General features: G+C 45.6%; 1 protein-coding gene across 4 annotated transcripts in view; it reads left to right on the top strand.

Moving 5' to 3' along the window:
• Nucleotides 1-20,644, top strand: part of LOC147717107 (uncharacterized) — a 30,492-nt gene extending 9,848 nt beyond the window's left edge. For all 4 annotated transcript variants that reach the window (XM_086924017.1, XM_086924015.1, XM_086924016.1 and 1 more), the window contains one exon: nucleotides 19,020-20,644. In XM_086924017.1, coding sequence (XP_086780143.1) covers nucleotides 19,020-19,668 — 649 coding nt within the window. In that variant the 3' untranslated portion in view covers nucleotides 19,669-20,644. The remainder of the gene's footprint in view (nucleotides 1-19,019) is intronic.
• The last annotated feature ends 1,321 nt before the right edge of the window (nucleotides 20,645-21,965 follow it).

The raw sequence follows: 21,965 nt of genomic DNA, 5'->3' as shown, positions 1-21,965 counted from the left end.
ACGCAGCTGGTTGTTTCTTTGGTGAGGGACGATGCTTTAGATCAGGGGATCAATAATTTGACCCTGTGTCTCACCAAAGTCTTGGAATGGATGACCTCTTCTTTTTTAAAGTTAAATGGGGCCAAAACGAACATTATGTTTCTGGGCTATAAAGCCCCAATTAACTTGGACCCCTGGTGGCCGTATTGTCAGGGACCCCCTCCGGTACCTAAGACCCAAATAAAAAGCCTGGGGATCTGGTTAGACTCCTCGCTAGGATTTCAATACCAGGCTAAGAAGGTGGCCGCGACCTGTTATGGATTGCTGAGAGTCTTAAAAAAAGTTCTAGATCTCCTTCCATTTGAAGCTAGACGAATGCTGGTCCAGTCGCTGATCTTGTCGCGGCTGGACTATGCGAATGCCGTCTACATGGGAGCCCCAGTCGGTACCATAAAAATTCTGCAATCCGTGCAGAATTGTGCAGCTCGGCTGCTCATGAAAGTCCCCAAACGATGTTCGGCTAAGGCCTCACTTCAATCGCTCCATTGGCTACCCATCCAGGAAAGGATTATATTTAAAACCTTGTGCTTGGCGCATAAGTCATCCATAATGCTGGCCCGTCCATTCTTGATCCCCTGTTTCGTCGTCATCAATCAGTGAGATCTTTAAGATCTAACCAGCGTAATTTGCTGGTAGTACCCAGGGTGAAGCTGGTTCGGATGGGTGGCCGCCGGCTTTCTGTTCAAGCAGCCAAAGAATGGAACAAACTCCCAGACAACATCAGGCATGAGTCCAACCATCTAGCTTTCAGGAAGCGACTAAAGACATTCCTGTTCCAATAGTGTCTATCTATGTCCTCTGGTCTTACTGCGCTGGGATGCTCGAGAGTACCCATGCGCTATACAAGAGGGTATTCATTCATTCATTCATTCATTCATCTCTTGGCTGGGGTGAAGTTGTCATTTGTTCGGCATTCCGTCCATCAATTGTGTATCTTTTGCTTTTACGCCCTAAGTGCACAGGGTATGCCCAGACATGGGTCCCAGGCTCACTGTGCCACTGGAATCAGGTTATCCTCGCTGATGAGGGGTGAAACCCCGAAACCGGTCCTAGGCATCAGCAAAATAGCTGAAAAACATGTGAACCAGGTTCTTTCTTCTTTTATTGAATCCACTGATGCACTACATTCCACCCAGACAGGGTTTAGAGCAAAGCAAGGAACAGAGACAGCTCTGGTGGCGGTAGTGGAGGCAGTTAGAGGTATTGTGGATGCAGGAGGCTGTGCTGCGGTGGTCCTGTTGGACCTCAGCGCAGCCTTCGATACTGTGAACCACTCTCTCTTGCTGCACCGGCTGCATCTTACAGGGGTCTCCGGATTGGCCTTCAAATGGCTCCACTCCCTCCTATCGGACAGATGCTTCTCCGTCTTTGAGGGAGAGGTGTCATCCAGCCAGCTGCAACTGAATCACGGCGTTCCCCAGGGATCATCCCTCAGCCCCACGCTGTTTAATATTTACATGAGACCTTTGGCTGAGGTGGTACTTCCCTGGGGAATCCAACTTGTTACTTACGCCGATGACACACAGCTGGTTGTTTCTTTGGTGAGGGACGATGCTTTAGATCAGGGGATCAATAATTTGACCCCGTGTCTCACCAAAGTCTTGGAATGGATGACCTCTTCTTTTTTAAAGTTAAATGGGGCCAAAACGAACATTATGTTTCTGGGCTATAAAGCCCCAATTAACTTGGACCCCTGGTGGCCGTATTGTCAGGGACCCCCTCCGGTACCTAAGACCCAAATAAAAAGCCTGGGGATCTGGTTAGACTCCTCGCTAGGATTTCAATACCAGGCTAAGAAGGTGGCCGCGACCTGTTATGGATTGCTGAGAGTCTTAAAAAAAGTTCTAGATCTCCTTCCATTTGAAGCTAGACGAATGCTGGTCCAGTCGCTGATCTTGTCGCGGCTGGACTATGCGAATGCCGTCTACATGGGAGCCCCAGTCGGTACCATAAAAATTCTGCAATCCGTGCAGAATTGTGCAGCTCGGCTGCTCATGAAAGTCCCCAAACGATGTTCGGCTAAGGCCTCACTTCAATCGCTCCATTGGCTACCCATCCAGGAAAGGATTATATTTAAAACCTTGTGCTTGGCGCATAAGTCATCCTTAATGCTGGCCCGTCCATTCTTGATCCCCTGTTTCGTCGTCATCAATCAGTGAGATCTTTAAGATCTAACCAGCGTAATTTGCTGGTAGTACCCAGGGTGAAGCTGGTTCGGATGGGTGGCCGCCGGCTTTCTGTTCAAGCAGCCAAAGAATGGAACAAACTCCCAGACAACATCAGGCATGAGTCCAACCATCTAGCTTTCAGGAAGCGACTAAAGACATTCCTGTTCCAATAGTGTCTATCTATGTCCTCTGGTCTTACAGCGCTGGGATGCTCGAGAGTACCCATGCGCTATACAAGAGGGTATTCATTCATTCATTCATTCATTCATTCATCTCTTGGCTGGGGTGAAGTTGTCATTTGTTCGGCATTCCGCCATCAATTGTGTATCTTTTGCTTTTACGCCCTAAGTGCACAGGGTATGCCCAGACATGGGTCCCAGGCTCACTGTGCCACTGGAATCAGGTTATCCTCGCTGATGAGGGGTGAAACCCCGAAACCGGTCCTAGGATGCTTGTTTCCGGTCCAGGGAGGACCTGGCTTGGCAGTTCGGGGTGGACTGTTCCCATGAGGGAACTGATTTGCATTTGGTCAGCTCTAAACTGGGGTGGTATGGTGAGCAAGAGCCCTCTAGAAACAAGGGGCCATATTATAAGGAAGGGCGGTACATTATTGCCGTTTTTATCAGCAGGAAACTGCCGTTAGAGCAGCGATAATGGGCTTGATAATATACCCTTGCGAATTCCCATAGAAGCCCAGGTTCTGCTGTTAACCCGGCTACTATGGGAATTCACAAGGGCATATTATCAAGCCCATTATTGCCGCTTTAGCAGCAGTTTCCTGCCGATAAAAGCGGCGATAATGTACTGCCCTTTCTTGATAATATGGCCCCTTGTTTCTAGAGGGCTCTGGTGGTGTCTGTTGGAGGATCTGGGAAAATTCAGAATTCTGTTCCTGTGAGTGCCCAGAAAGATTGTGAGCATTAAGTGGAGCCATGACAAGTGCCCACAGTCATAAAACCACCAACAACAGGTCAGACAAAATACAGGAGAAAGGCCAAAAGTTCTGGAATGACCCTGCAAAAAGGGCCAAGTTCAACACAACCCCCTTCCAGCGTAAAGCCAGGATAGACCAATCAATACCTTTCTGGGCTTCCCTGCTTGAGGCAATTGAACATGGACGCAAGCCCACAACTACAGGGGCACCCTCCAGTTCTACGCCAATCTGAACCCATGTAGATACCTCTGTCTAAGGTCTCTGGAACAACTCAACTACCCCACTGGGACTCCTTAGCTTTCTGCTGCCAGGACCAGGCTCTTGGCCATCTAGATGTCTCTGGTCCTTGCCATCTCAAAGAGTGGGGGGCAGTACCCCCAGGTACATTGTATACATGCTCTACTCTACCTCTCCTCAGTGCAGTTCTACACTACCACTGTTCCCTCAACCAAGGGACTGTACCCTCATGCTGATCAGGGGTCACAGGTGGGGCTCTCCTCAACCTTCCCCTCCTTCTGGGGTTCCGCACTCTCCTCTTAGGAGAGACACCCTCAGAACCTAAAACTGACAGGGCCCTGGAATCAGTCCTCCCACACAATTCTCCCACGAGTTCAGGATATGTATGTATGTATGTATGTATGTATGTATAGGCATTTATATAGCGCACTACTTACCCGGAGGGTCCCAAGGCGCTTCGACCGCTGCGAAACCCTTCCTGGCTTCCCTGAGAGATGGTCCCTTAGTGGGTATCTCCAGGGTGAGACCAGGCATCCCCGGCGGTCTGGTGGGGCCGTTAGTGAAGATGAGGCAAGCTAATGCCCAGAGTTACCGAGTGTGAACGCTGATCAGAGTGGGCACTGAGGCGAGAGAATTATCGAATCCGCTGACCCTGGTCCAGAAACCTGCCGCGCCGGGAATCGAACCCTGGTCCCGGGCCCTCCTCTGCTCTCGGGTCTGCTGCCTCTAACCAGTGAGCCACACTACTTCACCTCTACCCTGCAACTGGTCTCCCAACCCAGGGACCAAACCCTCAGGTTGAAACAGGGCCAGAGGTGAGTATTCCCCCCTTGCACCTCGTTCCAGAGTCCTGCACCCTCATACCTGGAGTCGTACCCCCACAACACAAAATGGTAGGGACACTGCTAGCAGATGTCCTTCCCTCCAGGTCAGGCATTACCTCCTGAACCTGGCCTCCCAACCCAGGGACTACACCCTGTGGCTGAGTATTTGTTTGCCCGGCAAACCAGGGCTTTCTGGGGAGCACGCATGCCCCTCCCAAGGGTAACACATACCTCATGTGTCATGTGACAGTCTGCCTGGCACTGATCCCCTCACCCCTGCCCAACTGACAAAGCACGAAGACACCCCCAAACCAGAAGCAGTGTCTCCATGGTCATTCCTGGGGAGCTCTGCTCTCAGAGGTGGCCCCTGACACACAGGTTCTCCTACTGCGGACTGCATCCCCCTCTTACCCCTCCATATGGGCTTCTGCACCCTCCACTTAGGAGTGGCACCACCAGACACCAGAACTGGTGGAACGCTGCATACAGACACCCCTCCAAGTTCTCCTGACACTAGAAAATCTCCATCAATGAATGGCCTTCCAGTGCAGGCTAGGCTCCCCAATTGGTGTTCCCATAGGGAACCCAAGGCCCTGGGACTGGGTTTCGGGCACCTTGAGATGCATCCCATTCACACTCCTTCTTCGCTGAGACAAGACTTGAGTGCCTCCACCCCTCCCACTACACCAGGTCCTAGCTGGGCTCCCAAGAACCTTTCCCACCACCCTCGGTTGGGAAATACCTGAGCCACTCCCTTTAGGGTCCCTCCCAAATGCTTTTCCAGACCCTCTGGCACTCACCCAGAGGTCTGCCTCCCGTGCAATTTCACTGGGATTAAAGAACTCACACTCCAACAGGTTCTGACATAGTCCTGGAAAACAACAACGGAACGTGTGCTCTCTGACAATCATATTGAACAACCCTTCAAAATTGTTTGCTGTGCTGCCTATCACCCAACCTTCCAGTTCATTGCAACATTTATCCAAAACCTTCCCCCAAGACTGGTAAGACAATTTCCTACTGCCCTTGAACCTCAACCTATACCCTTCAGGTGTGACACCCTCTTCCTGGGAACTAGGTACCATACTCTGGGATCTGGGAGTGGAAACTTCAACAATGGACTACATTGCTGTCACCATTGGACTCCACCCTTAGTGGTGAATCCAGAACACTAGAACTACTCTCAGGGGATAACCTACCCTCCAGAGCTAACTTCTCTCTGGCGAAAGCCCTCTCTGCCTCCGCCATCCTCTCCTGCACTAGGACCCTTTTAGTCTCTAGCTTTTTCTCCTCCACCGCTAGCTGCGCTAGCTCTGCACCCAGCTTGGCATGCTCCAATTTTAGCTGATCTAACTCCAGCTGGTGCTCCCTTTCCTTCTGACTGTCCACCAACTCCTCTGAGAACCAATAAAAGGGATTGGGCACTATCCCCGGCACTAGACCAAGCAAGGAACTCCCTCTCTACGGGGTCCTTACTACCAACTGACATCCCTGCCCTGTCATTTCCTTCCCCCCTGTTTGAAAAAAGTGGTACTCAGAGAAAGGATTTAAGGTCTGGGAGAAAAGGGGGAAAGAACAACAACTAAAATGTCCTCTAGGTAAATAAATAGAGGCTGAGAGGTAGAGGTATTATTTCCTTCCTCCCCTTCAGACTCTTAGGGATCTACCTGAAAACCACCACTTAGGTATGCGGGGGGGAAATCAGCAGGGTCCCCAATGATCTCTAGGACTCCTCCCCTGGGGGATGCCTCAAAGAGCAATAGTTTCCTGTGGAAGTTGCCTTTTATCGGTATCCCCTTTCTCTGCAGAAACGTTTTAACTCCTCCTCAGTATACTCCCACAGGTCATCCTCATTATGGACTAACCCCATTCTGGCGAGATACACAACCAACAGTGCAACACAAGATACCTAGGCATAAGAGCTGAAGCAGGAGTACACAATTAAAAATGACAATTTGAGGAGAAACAATAAAATCAGGAGAAATCCCAAAACACATGATTGTCTAAAATGCAGAGTTTGTAATGCAACCAAGCATCACTGTGGTACTGCGCAAAAGCAAGTCCTATCCTCACCGCTGACAACCAATGTTACAAATGGGATTTCTGGTTGGCTAGGGCACGCACCTAAGCCAGGCAGAACCCACCAGTCAGGCCAAGAGAGTTACACACCAAAGGTAACCCCTATTCACTCCCTTGATAGCTTGGCAGATCAGTCAGGCTTATCGCAGAGACAATGTGCAAAGCGTTTGCACAACACACTCACACAGCAGCGACACACTAGGCACACCACAAAAGAAACCCCACATAATGTCATATAAAAAATGGCCTTTGTATTATCCATAAAAACACATTAGAATGCAATCATATATTACACTGTGCCACTGGCACTAACAACGATTTCACAGGGATTATATAAACCACCTTACTAATCGGACAATGGTCATAAACATTATATACATCTCAAACCACTTTGTATCACAAATCAATTTGTATCAGATGAAGCCATAGGCACATAAGTTCCCCCAGATACATTTCATGATCACCTCAAGCCCACCTTAGACGTATGCAGATAACCAATACTGCACATCTGGGAGCCTTCCTGGGTAATGCAACCCCACATACATGTGAGCATCAAGCATTAGGCTGATTAGTAACTACTGGCAGTATTACACAGGACATTAAACATTATGCAAATATATCACCCACAGTGCAACATAGGCAGGCCACAGCGCCTCTGCATTCCCGCTATACTTTAGGCCCCTTAATTACCATTTGTCTGGTGTCCTCAAGACACCTAGGTGCTTGCCTCGCCCTAGGCTCTTCCCAAGGTCGAAGGGGAGAACATCAAATAGTGGGCCAATGTAGTGAGAACAGTCTTCCCTGCAATCCAGGATTCAAAGCAGCTGCCCGCCACAAAGATTTGCCAAGCTGGTGGGGAGGCCTCGCTCGGTCCTCCCTGGTGCTGTGACCTTGTCAGGCCTCCCACTACTGCCAGGAGCCCTCTCACCTTCGTTGGGGCTTTATGCCCTAGTTGGTTGCTGCTTTGCTTATGTCGGCTGGAAGACCCCCCCCCCCCTAGGTCTCCCTACTGGGACCCCTCCTTAGTCTCACCAATTCATAGTGGGAACGGCCCGTCAACTATTGTCCCATCCTTGATCTCCCGAAGCACACGGAGTCTGCAAGGCTCCGACCCGGTCTCGCCACCGACCCCCCACCCACAAACAGGCACAGGCAGCGCGCTATTGGCTCTCCTCTTTCTCACAGGAGCCCCGCCCATGACCATACGTCCTCCATCTGTTGTCCGGTTTGCGGCAGGGCTACTTTCACCACTTTTGAATTAAGAGCCCACTTCTCAGGCTCAGAAGAAAAAATGTGAATCGCCCACAATGTGCTTCTGTTGTGCGGACACCACACCTTTCCCACGCATAAGGGAAGCGCTCCCTGCACTTGGCAAATGAACACTTCCTCACATGGGGGGAGCACAGCACTCGGTCACCACTGCCTCACTTTCTTCCAAGGCCAGCCACATTGCCCAGGTAAATCTCTGGAGACCGGGCTCAGGCAGGCCAGCGCACTGGGTCTCCTCAACAGAGCAACAGTCCCATCAGCTGCCCAGCATGAAGCAGGTCAGCCCCCAGCTGCAGTTCCTTCTGGCATACTGCAGTCCACCCAGTGTGCTCACCTGCGTCCTGTTTCAGAAGCAGTTCAACAAGATCAAAAAGCTCAACAAACATGGGGTCATAGCCCCAATATTTATAGTACTAATAGTCTTTGTTCTCTTCTGGTAGAGGGCTTTGAACTCAGTCCAAACCAGTTCTGGGGGTACTTCAAAAATATCATTACATTGCACAACAGTCCCAATTTTAAGGGTAAGCCCTGGTCCTAGACACACCACAGGTGGTAAAGCCATCATAGTGGAAGGCAGCACAGCCCTATTCAGGTGCAGGTGCTACTACTCCTACCACTCCAAGTGCAGACCAGGCCTTTTCAGCCTAGCGCTGATTCATCCAGACTCTCTGGAGCCAGTGCACACCCCAAGCCCCTGTCACTCCAAAGCCAGGGAGTTAATACACATCCTAGTGGAGCATAAAAACTCATAGCACACAGAAATGCCTACTTCTAAAAGTGAACTTTCTAAAATAGTAATAATAAATCTGCTTTAACCAATAAGCAGGGTTTATCACTACTATTCCAAACATATCAAACTTGATCACTCTACCCCTCTCAGATCAGAAATTACCACTGAAGCACATAACAGGGAATCCCCAACGTATTACTATGAGAGGGCAGTCTTACAGCAGTGAGAATGCAAAATAGGCTGTTTGTCACTTCCAGGACATGCCACACAGTTAAGGCATATGTCCTACATTTTACCCACACCACAACATGCCCATAGGGCTAGCTAGGGCCTCCCTTAGTGTGACTGATATGTAGTAAAAGGGGAGTCACAGATGTGGTAACTACTTTATGTGCCACGTCACTGTGGCAGTAAACTGCGCACGTGGGCCCTGCAGTGGCAGAGGCCTGAGACAGGTTTGAAAGGCTACTTTGGAGGGTGGCCCTGGGTATATGGAATACCACTGTACAAGAGACTGACAGGTACATTAAATATGTCAAAAAGGTGTAGACCAATCTTACTAAGTTTACCATAGAGAGCACTGAACAGCAGTGATAAAGTGCCCAAAGTCATAAAAGCACCAACAACAGGTCAGAAAATATACAGGAGGAAGGCAAAAAGTTCTTGCATGACCCTGCAAAAAGGGCTAAGTCCAACACAGGCCATGTCATGAAATATTTAAAAGGCTGTGCTATCCGATTACAACTGCATATAATGCACAAAAGATGATTATGCTGGCTCAAAGAATCGAACTTAATTCCCATTCTCTGTATACAATCAATCAATCAGGGATTTGTGAAGCGCACTACTCACCCTTGAGGGTCTGAAGGCGCTGGGGGTAGGGAGGAATATCGGCAGCTCTGAGTCATTCGAAGAGCCAGGTCTTGAGGCTCTTCCTGAAATCTTGCAGAATGGGGGTTCATCTGATGCTGAGTGGTAGTTCGTTCCAAGTTTTGGCCAAGATGTAGGAGAAGGCTCTTCCTCCCATTCTAGCTCTCCGGATGCAAGGGATTTCAGCCAGGACGAGGTCGGCGGAGCGGAGGTTTCTCTTGGGTGCATGAAAGAAAATTCTTCCACTGAGGTATTGGGGTCTGGTGGTGTGGAGGGATTTTTAGGCATGAGTAAGCAGCTTGAAGGCCACTCTCTTTTTAACGTGGAGCCATTGGAGGTCTTGTAGGTGCTGGGTGATGTGGTCTTGTCGTGGGATGCAGAGGACAAGTCTGGCTGCAGGGTTCTGGACGGTCTGGAGTTTGTGGAGTAGAGATTTGTTAATTCTGGCGTAGATAGTGTTTCCATAGTCCAGTGTGTTTGTTATGAGTGCACTGGTGACAGTCTTCCTTGCTTTGGGGGGATATCCACTTGAAGGTATACAAAGGGTGTTGAAGCACATGGAAGATACAGCGTTGATCTGCCAGTTCAAGGTGAGGGAGGAGTCGAGTATGATGCTGAGGTTGCGGGCGTGGTCCATGGGTGTGGGAAGTTACAGAGGGCACGTGGCCACCAGGTGTCATCCCACACGGAGGGGGTGGTTCCTAGGGCGAGGACTTCTGTCTTCTCCGAGTTGAGCTTCAGGCAGCTGCTGCTCATCCAGGATGTGATGTCCTTCATTCCTTCCTGGAAGTTGATGTTGGGTTCCTTGGTGTGGGAGACGATGAGCTGGGTGTCGTCGGCATAGGATACCATGCTGAGTCCGTATATCCTGACGATGTGAGAGGGGCCATATAGATGTTGAAGAGCGTGGGGCTGAGTGAGGAGCCTTGGGGTACTCTGCATCTGATCGCTGTGGGTTCACTGAGGAAGGGCGAGAGTCTTATTCTTTGAGTTCTGTTGGCAAGGAAGGAGCGGGTCCAGTCTAGGGCATTTTCCCTGTATGACGGCGTTGTGGAGTCCCGTGGCTTGATTCTGGTGGGTGACGGTATTGAATGCTGCTGAGAGGTCTTGTAGGTTGAGTGCCGCTGTGTGGCCTTGGTCGGGGAAAGTGCGGATATATCATCCGTGGAGGCTAGGAGGGTGGTCTCAGCGCTTAATCCAGATTGACAAGTGATGAGGATCGAGTTTTCTATGAAGTTCGTGAGCTGGTTGTTGACAATCTTCTTGGTGACTTTGGTGGCGAAGTGGAGGAGCGAGATAAGTTTGTAGTTCCTGAGGTCTGTCGGGTCTGCAGAGGGCTTCTTGAGGAGGAGTTTTACTTATGCGCATTTCCAGTCGCCAGGGAAGGTGCCTGTTTCAAGGGAGCAGGTAATTGTACATCATAGTTCAGGTGATCTGGTTGAGGCGGCTCTGTGGAGGATGTGCGGCGGGCAGGGGTTGGTGGGGGCTCCTGAGTGAATGCTCCTTATGGTCTGCAGTGTCTTCTGTGGTGACGGGGGTCCAGGCGGTGATGGTCAGCGGGGTGGCATTGCTGGTGGCTGGTATGGTGTCTGTGCCTCGGTTCTGTTCGTCAAAACCGTTTTTATGATAACTGCTGAAAACCCCCACAAGGCAGGGCAAAGGGAACTTCACATTTCTGCAGGAAAAGTCACATCCGCAGATTCATGCTTTTCCTGTAGCCCCATTATATTATGGATGTAGTGTTACTGGCCATTTCTAGTGCTCCAAAGTGCTGCATCTGGGAGCAGACACTTGCCTGAGGCACATGCTGTATAATTAAGATAGGAGACCATGGGGAAGAGACAACAAGTTCACAAAGGTTAACGTGTCAAGCACCCAAATTGATTATGTTGGAGATGGAAGGAGGGGTCTTCAAGGCACAAGGAACAGAGCGATAGCAGAGAGTTACAAAATATAGCTTCACAAATCACCTGTAACTTTCATGTTTTGAAGCAAAGTCTAACTCAATAGAGCATGGTCTTATTCATTGTTTGTAAATTCCATTTCTTGGAGCACATCCTCACTCATCTGGTGTGAGTCTGGTACCTGGATCTCCCTCAATGGGTGTGATTCTCAAACTTTGCTGTAGACTGTCCAACTGAACATACGTTACACACCTTGGAGCACAGTCTTATTCACTGTTAGTTGCACTTCATAGAATGCAGTCTCACTCATTGTTATTCTCACATCTTGAAGCACAGCCTCACTGATTCAGGGTAATTCCCATGCATTCACAAGCAACTCCATTCATAGTATGAGCTATAACACAGACAGATGTTGCATGAAAAAATACAGACACAGAGCATCTGAAAAAAGCAAATACTCTTAGGGAATGTAAGATTAATTAAATTGATGCGATGTAAACATGGGCTCCTTCGTTGACATGGATTACTTTAAGGGGTTTTACAGTCATAGTTGAGAAATCGATCCATGTTTTTTGTCTGTACAGTGAAGGACACAAATATAGAACCTGATTAGAACCCGTTTCAAAGTCCACCATACTTTAAGCCATTTACAGGACATCCCCAGTAGTATGCATGGAAACCTGAGCTTGATATACCTTTCTGTTGACACTCCTGGAAACGTGTGTGAATTTCTAAAAGTCATAAAATGTGCTCCACCTGTATGTGTAAATCTCTGGGTGACGATTTAGGCCATTTTTGTGAAACAATTGCGCCAAGGATCATCAATTGAGTAGTAAGTGACACCAAAGATGTGGAATCCGTGGCTTAAGTATAGGTGAAGGGAGAGGTGGTGCTGTTATTCATACTCTCGCCATCTCACGCCCCAAAAGTAACAATCAGTGGCAGCTGGCACAGGTAATCTTGGTGTGGTGGTGAGGTGGTTGCAGGGCGCTGCAGGGGGGAAGTCGACAGACGACAGAATAGGTCAGTTAATTATACCTCTTCATCGTCTGTCGACTTTCTCCCTCTCCCACCCCACCCCACTCCGCTCCGCTACCGCCCCCACCTCACCACATTTACCTGTGCCGGCCGCCACTGGTGACAGTCATTTTGCCTTGGGTAAAGTGATAAGGTATTCAACAAACTTCAGTAACATACAGCACAGGCCCAGAATACAGGATAGACAGCAACAGTGCAACTTAAACATATGTGGTAAATAATAGCTGGTACTGCTACCCATGTGCAATGTCTTCTGTGCAGTTCCCAACATCACAAACATCTTGTCAACATACAAAAGACAAAAAAGTCATTATCAATGCTAGTTTAGTGAAGCACACAGAAATGGGAGTGAAAATTATTATTTATTCCCAGACCCCCCACGCCCTCCATTCCACACCCTTTCCATGCCAAAACATTTGGGATTGTTCAGTGTGAACGCCCTGAAACCTTGTGACCATCTTCTTTGCTACTCTCAAGACCTTAGTCCTGGCCACAATACAGTGGAGCTCACTCCTGTTTTAAATTCTTTTTTCTTTATTAGCCATCAGATGGATACCTTAAACATAAATAGCACAGAATAACAAGATAAATATGGAGTCGGGTGGAGTCCCGCAGGGCTCATCGCTGAGCCCTACTCTATTTAATATATATATGACTCCACTTGAAAGAGTGGTCGCCCCCTCGGGGGTGAAGATCATCAGCTATGCTGATGATACTCAGCTGGTGGTCGGCCTCACTCAGCTGGCGGAACAACCTGAGGTTTTACATGACTGCCTCGCCAATGTTTATCGTTGGATGTCTATCTCCGCCCTAAAGCTTAATGGAGGTAAAACCGAGCTGATGCTCCTGGGCAATCCCAGTCCCTCCATTATTGCGACCTGTTGGCCTCGGTCTCTTGGTGACCCACCATCCCCCAAGAAGGAGATCAAGTCCTTGGGAGTATGGTTGGAAGAAGATCTGTCCTTCAGGACTCATGCCAGGAAGACCGCAGGGGTTTGCTTTGGCTTACTGAAATCAGCCCGAAAGGTGCTACCTTTGCTTCCTGATCCAGCAAGGAAGCTGTTGATACGTGGCCTCATTCTATCGAGGCTCGATTATGGGAATGCGCTGTTTCTCGGTGCCCCCGAAGCGACCTTCAAAACTCTCCAACAGGTGCAAAATGCAGCTGCGAGAATCCTTATGGATGTTCCCAGAAGGCAGTCTGCTGCTCCTGCCCTCAGAGCGCTTCACTGGCTCCCCGTGAAGGAGCGGGTGAAATTTAAGGCGCTATGTACTGCGCATAAAATTCTACATGGCAAAGGCCCTCCTATTCTTGCTAATATGGCCCGTCCCTATAAACCCCCACGTCTGCTGCGCTCGGACCAAAAACACCTTCTGCAGTCAGCCAGAGTAAGAAAAGCTCGTTCTGGGGGTAGGCGTTTCTCGGTGCAGGTGGCGTCTCTTTGGAACTCTCTGCCCCTCAGGATTCGCTCAGAGCCCAAGATCCTACCATTTAGGAAACTTCTTAAGACCTACTTGTTTCCACAGTAGTGATTAGCTGAGTCTCCCCTTCTGGTCTGTTGCGCCGGGACGCCCCTGGGTAAGCTGAGCGCATTATAAATTTCATATTATTATTATTATTATTATTAAATATCCATCTTCAAAACCCAAAAGAGCACAGAGAGAAATAAAAATGCATTAACAATATTAGAAAAGTTCAAATGATTGAAGACAATAACATTGAATTACATATCGTAGACAATGCACCTTCTAGTCCCACTGAAGGCTCAGCCACACCGTTTTCAAATTTGACCCTTGGGCTTGAACACCCTTCAGTGTTCTAATCCATGCTCTAAGCAATGCATAAATGAGCAAAAATATAATAATCGAAACTAGAGATTTCCTTAAATTACCCGGATCTTCTACTACCCCCAATACAATTTCTTTCTCAGTTAGTTGAATATCATACCCTGATAGTTTAACCAGCTCGCTGCTTACATCAACCCAAAACGTATTTAGCTTTGAACATGTAACAAACATATGTCGGAGATCAGCGGCGTATTCATGACACTTCGGGCAGGGTGACTTTAGAGAAGCGTGGGTCGTGGCCCACTTTGAGATGACCTCTGGGGTACTAAAGTACAACATAAACATAATCCGATGTTGCTGTAGCTTCAAGTTAACTGAGGTAACTGCAGTATTTATTACAGCCAATGATTCATGCATTTCCCCATTTTGAATAAAATAATCCCTGACTTGTAAGTACTTAAAAAACAAATTATGTGAAACCCCAAATTCTTCTTTCATTGATGCAAATGATCTAAAACCTTTCTCATCCTACAGCTGCCCAAGCTGTGTTATGCCACAGCGTTGCCACCCTCTCCCCACAGAGTCAAAAAATATTTCAGACAATCTCGGATTTCCCCAAAGAGTAGTATATTCGTGCAATTTAGGTAGTGCACAGGCCTTACATTTATCTTGCCAGATACGAGTAATATGTCATTGAATCAAACACTCTTATAATAATTATGGTCGCCATCTTGTAGAGTAAAAACCCTGTTCTTGGGGGTGGGGGTAATGAGGGTGTCATCTGTATGCTGTCACTCATGGACAGCAAGGAAGGGGGCGATTCCTTTTCTTAGATACGGGGTGGGGGGTTAGAAGGGTGAGGGATGTGTAGAAATTGTTGCACGGCCAATCATGGTCATTTTTCTGGGTTGGTAGGTGGAAGAGTTGCCAGGGAGAGAGGGGGACAAAAAGCCAAAGCACAGCAAAACGCACTGATAGAGCACAGGAGTAAGGAACTTTTATTTTGGGGGATGGAGACCGGTCTGAACTTACAAATTTTACACAAATTTCACACAATGCCGTGTGTTAAATATATGTGTTGGAATGTATCTGGGCTCAATCAGGCCAGTAAACGACGATTGGTAGCAGAAGAACTTAAGATATTTAAACCTCACATAGTCGGAAACACACTTGGCCTTTAAGAATAGAACCCTCTTTAAACAACTTGGTTATGATTAACTTGTGTGCATCTCACAGACAGTGTCTATTCGAGGGGTGGCCTTATTGAAGTCTAAACAATGCACAGTCTTGGTGTTACGTACTATGGATGACTCTAAAGGAAGATAGGCAATTGCCCAACTTCTGATCTTTCAGCGTAAGGTTACGATGTGTATGGTGTACGGTTCTAATATTGACTGCCCGGCGGTCATTTCTTTTTTGTGTTCTGAATTGCAGGAATGGGATGGGGAACCTATAGTTATGGGAGACTTTAATTGTACCTTAGATAAAAAAATTGACACCACGACTACTGTAGCACGAGTCCGAATGGCTCAGACCAGGGCAGCTATACTTGACTTACTTCATATACATCAATTGGAGAGCGTCTGGTGAAAATTCTTTCCTACAATACCAGGCTATACCTTTTTTTTCTAATCCACATAAATAGTACTCTAGAATCAATATGATTTTTACTAACAAAGCCATGTTAGAAAACTCTTCCATGGAGGTCTGTCCGAAAGACACGTCGGTCCATAACCCTATTATGCTGACAGTTCAACTTCAGCTTAGGGGGAAGAGCCAACAAAGGAAGTTTCATTTCCCAGGCACCTCCTCAGTAACCCTGACTATGTAAATTACATGCAAGGAACGCTGAGGGAATACATAGAGAATAATCAATATACTGCATCTTGTGCAATAGTTTGGGACTGTTTGAAGGCATACATGAGAGGGGCAACATTACAATATATTATTAAACAGAATCGGCTAAATGTAAGCTTGGTAGAAAATGAGCATAGGCAGTATAAAGAATTAGAGCAGTTACATTCTGGAGCTATTGCCTTGAAGGACACCAGGGTAGCAATGGTTTATTTTCAGTTTATCGAATTGAGGGCGAAGCTCCGGAGAAGACTAAGGGACAGAGTAGCTAACAGCTTTCATCAGTTTAAAACTAGACACTACGAATACAGAGAAAGGGTTGGACATGTATTGGACTATCAGTTAGCCGATCAGAGGGCAAATTCACATATTAAGCAAATTAAAGGAGCAGATGGATTAGTTTATACCAAATACCAAGATATAATAGAACAATTTAGGTTATTTTATGCTGAGCTTATGAAGGCTCAACCGGTTTTAATCAGCAAATAGCTATGGAGTACATACAAAAAAGTGCAATGCCTATTTTGGATCCACTTAAATCCAACCAATTGGATTAAAATGTTGATCTAATAGAAATAAATGCAGCAATCAGTGCACTACCCTCAGGCAAAGCTGTAGGCGAAGATACCATTCCTCTTGAGTTTTATAAAACTTTTAAGGATACATTGGTCCCGGTCCTGCATGAGCTGGTTAATAAAATATTGCAAGGTGGGGATGCACCCTCCTCCTGGAATATAACTAACATTATTGTTTTTCCTAAAAAGGGGAAACCTGTAGAGGATAGGAGTTCATATCGACTAATATATTTAATCAATGCGGACGCAAACATTTTTTTAAAAATTCCTGCCTCCCGTCCAGCCCCTATGATCCATCTTTTGGTATCTGAACAACAGCTTTGTACCGGGTCGGGACACAGCTGCTCAGATAAACACAGCTGTAATTGTATTTGGTGATTCTAGCCACTTAAATCAACAGATTAGGATGCTGATGTTGGACGCCGAGAAAGCCTTCGACCAAACGGCTTGGGGGTCTTTATGGTACACGATTTCATCTCTAGGTCTCGGTCAGAGGTTTATCTCTACGTACAGAAATAATATTCTAGACCAACTGCTGCTATCAGGCTTAATGGTCTTTCTTCTTCTTTTAGTATCCTGAGGGGTACATGGCAGGGATGCCCGCTATCCCCAATATTATTTGCTCTTTACATTGAGCCTTTTATTAAGCATTTTCTCCATAACGTTCTCATCTCTCCAGTGTCCTTCAATGGTATGGTTTTAAAAGTAACTGTGTGCGCAGACGATATTGCTATATACACTACGAGACCAGTGGAAACTATAGCCGTGATAACTCAAGAGGATCAGTGCTGAGGGTTTTTTTCTGGCTATAAATTAAAATTAAATAAGATGCAGTCAATTTTACATTTTCGACTCGAATCAGCCCCACTATCTTTAAGAATTACTAGAACCGCTAAATATTTTGGAGTTTGCCTCAGTTGTCATACTGATGATGTTATTGCTCTAAATTACGAGCCACTGCTCATAAAGGTTGTTGCAAGTATGTGTAGCTGGCATAAGTTACCACTTAGTATTATTGGGAGGTGTAATGCAGTAAAAATTAACATCCTTCCGAAGTACCTGTACCTGTTTCGCACTATTCTACTGAGGGTTCCCCTGTCTTTCTTTAAGCGCTAGAGAGTGCTGTAGGCAGTTTCATATGGGGTTATTGGAGAGCAAGGAGAGCTCTTCGGTATATTAAGTTAACATACGAACAAGGTGGATTTAAAATCCCAGACTTTAAAGCTTACTTCTGGGCTGCTTTTTCAAGTCGGATCCAGAGTCTACTCAAGGGGCCTGATTCAGGGAGGAGTTGGTTTGCGTATCAGCTGGCCTCTGGCCCAAACACGGAGTTCACTCTTTAAGGGGGAATTTCTGTGGACAACCTCTTTGGCTCTGTAAGCAACACCCAGTGTAGAAGAGGTGTGGCGGAGCGGCCAGGGTGCCTGACTCCGGACCGCAGGGTTCATGGTTCGATCACTGGCAGCAGGTTAGCCCAGCACCATGTGACTCTGGGCAATAGCTTGCTTAATCTTCCAGCCGGCCGCCGGGACACCTCTCCGCAGGTGGCTGTGCGCTTTACAAATGCTGGCATTTACCCAAACCCATTCCTATCTTCCCATGGGTAAATTAGCACATGGTGTGTAGACTGCACACACATACCCACCATTCCCAATTATAGGCAATGACTAATGCGAACCTTTCTCAGCCGTCACTACTCCTGTAAGCTCTTTCACACGCACATCTACTACTCCTGCACACATTACCGTACGCTACATCCCACAATATCATATTTCCTCACTCTCCCCTAACCTAACAAACACACCTCCCCATGTCTCCTGCTAATGTCTGATATTGCCATAATGTACCCAAAAAAAGATCTGGAGATACAAAATAATGTAATTTGGAAAAGTTATTCAGGAAATATTCATTTGAGAAGTTCACAGTATTCTGATTTATTCTGAAGAATCATTAATTATCATAAGAAGTAGGCATATATAGCTCATTACAATGTCAATACTTCACCTCATGCATTGACAATTAGCACTGCTAACTCATCACGAACACTGCAATATCACCCCAAAGTCTTTGGAAAATAATGATCCCTGAAGTTGAGTGACATTGTGAGAAGTATAATGTTTAATTGTCTTCATTATTAAAACACTTATAGTGCCACATTGTAAAGTATAGTACCCATCATCCACATTTGTATCAGTTATTGCCATCAGTTGACATATTTAATAATATTTCAATTTGAAATATTTTAAAGACTTACTAGAGTTATTCCTTTACAAATTAACCAATATCCAAAACTTCATCATCATTTTTTACTTTCACAATGGGGAAGGGGAAAGGTTCCAAAGCGATCCCTTCCATTTTGCGAATAGGTTACCATACAAACTCGAGAATCAGGGAGTTTTAAATGGTTTGTGGGCTGACTGTGGTGACACAACTTTGATATATCACGTATCCGTTTGGTATTTAGAAGGGAGACCGACAACATGAATTAATATAGGGTAGCAGTCCCATTGTAGAAGTCCGTAAATGTTTACTGACTCCTGAACTGGGATTGTTAAATTAGGAAAAGCATGTTTGTGTTTACAAACTAGGAAGCAGAGTATTTGTGACTTAGAAAATGCTGTATAAAGTTGGGTCTAAGAGCACATGACCTTAGTACTTAGATATATTTATATATTTTGAAGCTAATGATAGTGTTTTTCTGTGTCTTCAGGTTTCATAATGCTGCTGGCGCACCATCCTCTACAGATAAAGCGCTCAAACAGTTTGCCTTCCTCATGGTTCTCAACAATGCACAGTGCACTAATGGGATCAAAGACTTTATCCCTTCATTGAAGAATCTAAAACCAGAAGAAAACCGCAATTATATAGCCACTCAGCCTAAGAAAATGCCAAGTAAAGGCAAACAGAATTGCTGTTCTGAAACCAACATATTGTTTTCCTATGAACGAAATGTACCACCCGCAGCTCAAATATTTGCAGACCTACAGACGGTCAGAAATACCCTCCAAGCTGGTGGTTGTGTTATTTTCTACACTACAAACACGCCTTGCAGTAGGTATTGTTTCAGCACAACAGATGATAATATTGTTCCCCCACTGACTGCTGCCCCCTTCAGCACTTGGAAAAGTAACAATAACATCCATATGTATTTTGTTTATTCTCTACAATACTTGCCCACGAAAGTCCTACGCACTGCCGCTGATTATGAACAGTTCAAGAAAACGACAAACGATGGTTTTGAGGCGCTGTCCAAGAGCAATTTCTACTCGATTTATCGGTGTGACAATAACGAGTGTAGGGTCTGTGAAGAGAACAACGCATTCTGTCTGCAATGGCAAAGTTGGCCTCTAACTGGGTGACAAGGAAAAAGTAGTGACCTAATGCAAGCCACTTCTCAAATAAAAGGGGATATGGTCATCAGATATGGGTAAATTCTATGGGGCAGATTTACAGGCCCCTTGCATCACTTTTATAGCCGTTGCGTCACTTTAGTGACGCAGTGGCGGCGTAAACCATGCGCCACGTTGTGACTTATTTACAACGTGACTCATTTCACTGAGTCAGTTTTAAGATTCTGCTGCATTAAATCCTTATGCCTGCTTGAAGCAGGCGTAAGGAGTGGCGCACCACATTGAGTACGGGCGGCCCCTGTGCATTGCAGGAGTTGCCTCGCACTTGCGACGCAACTCCAGCAATGTGCAACCCTTACGCCACAAGATGCGTCACGCATCTGCCCCTCCATGGTGCACTGCATTGTAAATGCGACACATCTGTGGTGGCGCAATGGGGATATTGTGTGACGCATCTGTTCTGGCGCATCCCTGCTGATTTGCAGAGTTGCGCCAGAAGTTGTAAATCTACCCCTTTAGCTTATAATCAGGCCTGTGCTTGCTTTGCCGGTCAATACAAAACTTAAGATTTTAAATATATAATATTCATAGGCATTAATAGATGATTCCAGGTGACCCAGACAACTTCTTCCCAGTCCTGTTCTTTTAAGTTCTCAAGTAATAGTAGGAATTGTAGGTTTGGTTATGTTCATTAAAACCAATAGGACTAGCACAATCGAAATCAATGATTATTAAATGCAAAATCCAGGATTGGAAATGTTTTGTCCTAGTTTTCATGAAATGAACAAATGATGATTGAATATGAATAGATTCATCACTGCTGATCAATAATGCCTTATACATGGTGATATATATATATATATATATGTGTGTGTGCATATAACCACCCTATTACCTAGATTGAATTACTCGAAACTATATCTTTTTTAGCTCTTGCAAAGCTTTGTTTTCTTCCACTATATCAAATAAAAGCCATTTCTCTTGCCATGTTTTCATAGTCTCTATTCTATTTTATTGAATGTTGACTTCTGTAAAGGTATGCACAAATAATGGTATAGGATCTAAGCTCCAGCAAAAGGGACACAGCAAACGTACAACGGAATACCTCCTACAAATTAGTCCCAAAGGATACAGTCTTGTATAAATATATAGTTAGGAACAAACACTAGAGCATGCAATATTTCCTACAACTAATAAAAATACAATATTGGGAACATATCAAAATGGTGTAAGAAAATATGGAAATGTGTTTACAAAGCAACATTATTCTAATTAATGGACCAATTCTCTGACAATAGAGGAACAGAAGAGGGGAACATCAATGGGAAATGTCTTCTCTCCAGTGTATGAGAATGTAACAATGGGTTGGTGAGAGAATGCAGTAGCCTGGGGAGAAACCAACAAGTATGAAAAAGAGAAAAACATCCTGTAACTGTTTTTTCTAAGATGATTTACTCATAATCTAGGACTGACCAGTGAATGAATTTAATAGCTGTTTATTAGATTGAATGGCAATTGATTAATTTAAGATTCATTTGCAGAACAAAAGAATCAAGGGTGACTTACCTAGATAGAAAAATATACATCATAGACAACCAGATACAAGCGACACTACTTAAAAGTTCAACTGCCAGAAATAGCATATTACATAAAGAAAGCTTCCATCAACAGAATCAAAAATGGATCATCACTCATTGAGAATTCCTACCAACAATATAGAGTTGCTCAGATCAACAGGAATTTAAGAAAGACAGCAACGAAGCTCTGGCATAATTTGAAGAAGAAAAAGTTATTTTTTAAAGATTAGCAGGGGCTTGAAAAAGGCAAAATGCACAAATAGAGAGGAACGTCTAGTGACAGAAAAAAAATCAAAATAGAAGACGAGCAAAATATCTGAATAATTATACCATATTCCAAAGAAATCGCTCGAATAAAAATAGTAATGCAAAAACATGGGGTGCCGTCAAGAGTTGCATGAACATTGGTAGACAAATAGGCAATTCACCAATTATAGCATTTAGTTGATCAAAGACCATTACAGACAAATTAGCAGAAGCCATCTTCAAAACCAAACAATTAATAGGACATGATGGAATGACAATAGGGATTTTGAAACTGTAATTGATGTAAACCATATATAATTGGGGAAAACATGCAACAGCATGGAACACCTGATGGAAAGAAAAAGCAAATCAGATGTAAAATTACAAGCAGAAGTAAATAATTTTGCCTGATTTACAGAGGTTAATATACTTGTGTATATTAACTCTTGCACCAAGATTTAACTATCCCTTTTTTGCTAGTCA

The sequence above is a fragment of the Lissotriton vulgaris genome, chromosome 5 (assembly GCF_964263255.1).
Source record: "Lissotriton vulgaris chromosome 5, aLisVul1.2, whole genome shotgun sequence".
Lineage (NCBI taxonomy): Eukaryota > Metazoa > Chordata > Amphibia > Caudata > Salamandridae > Lissotriton > Lissotriton vulgaris.
This window is presented reverse-complemented; position numbering and strand designations above follow the sequence as displayed.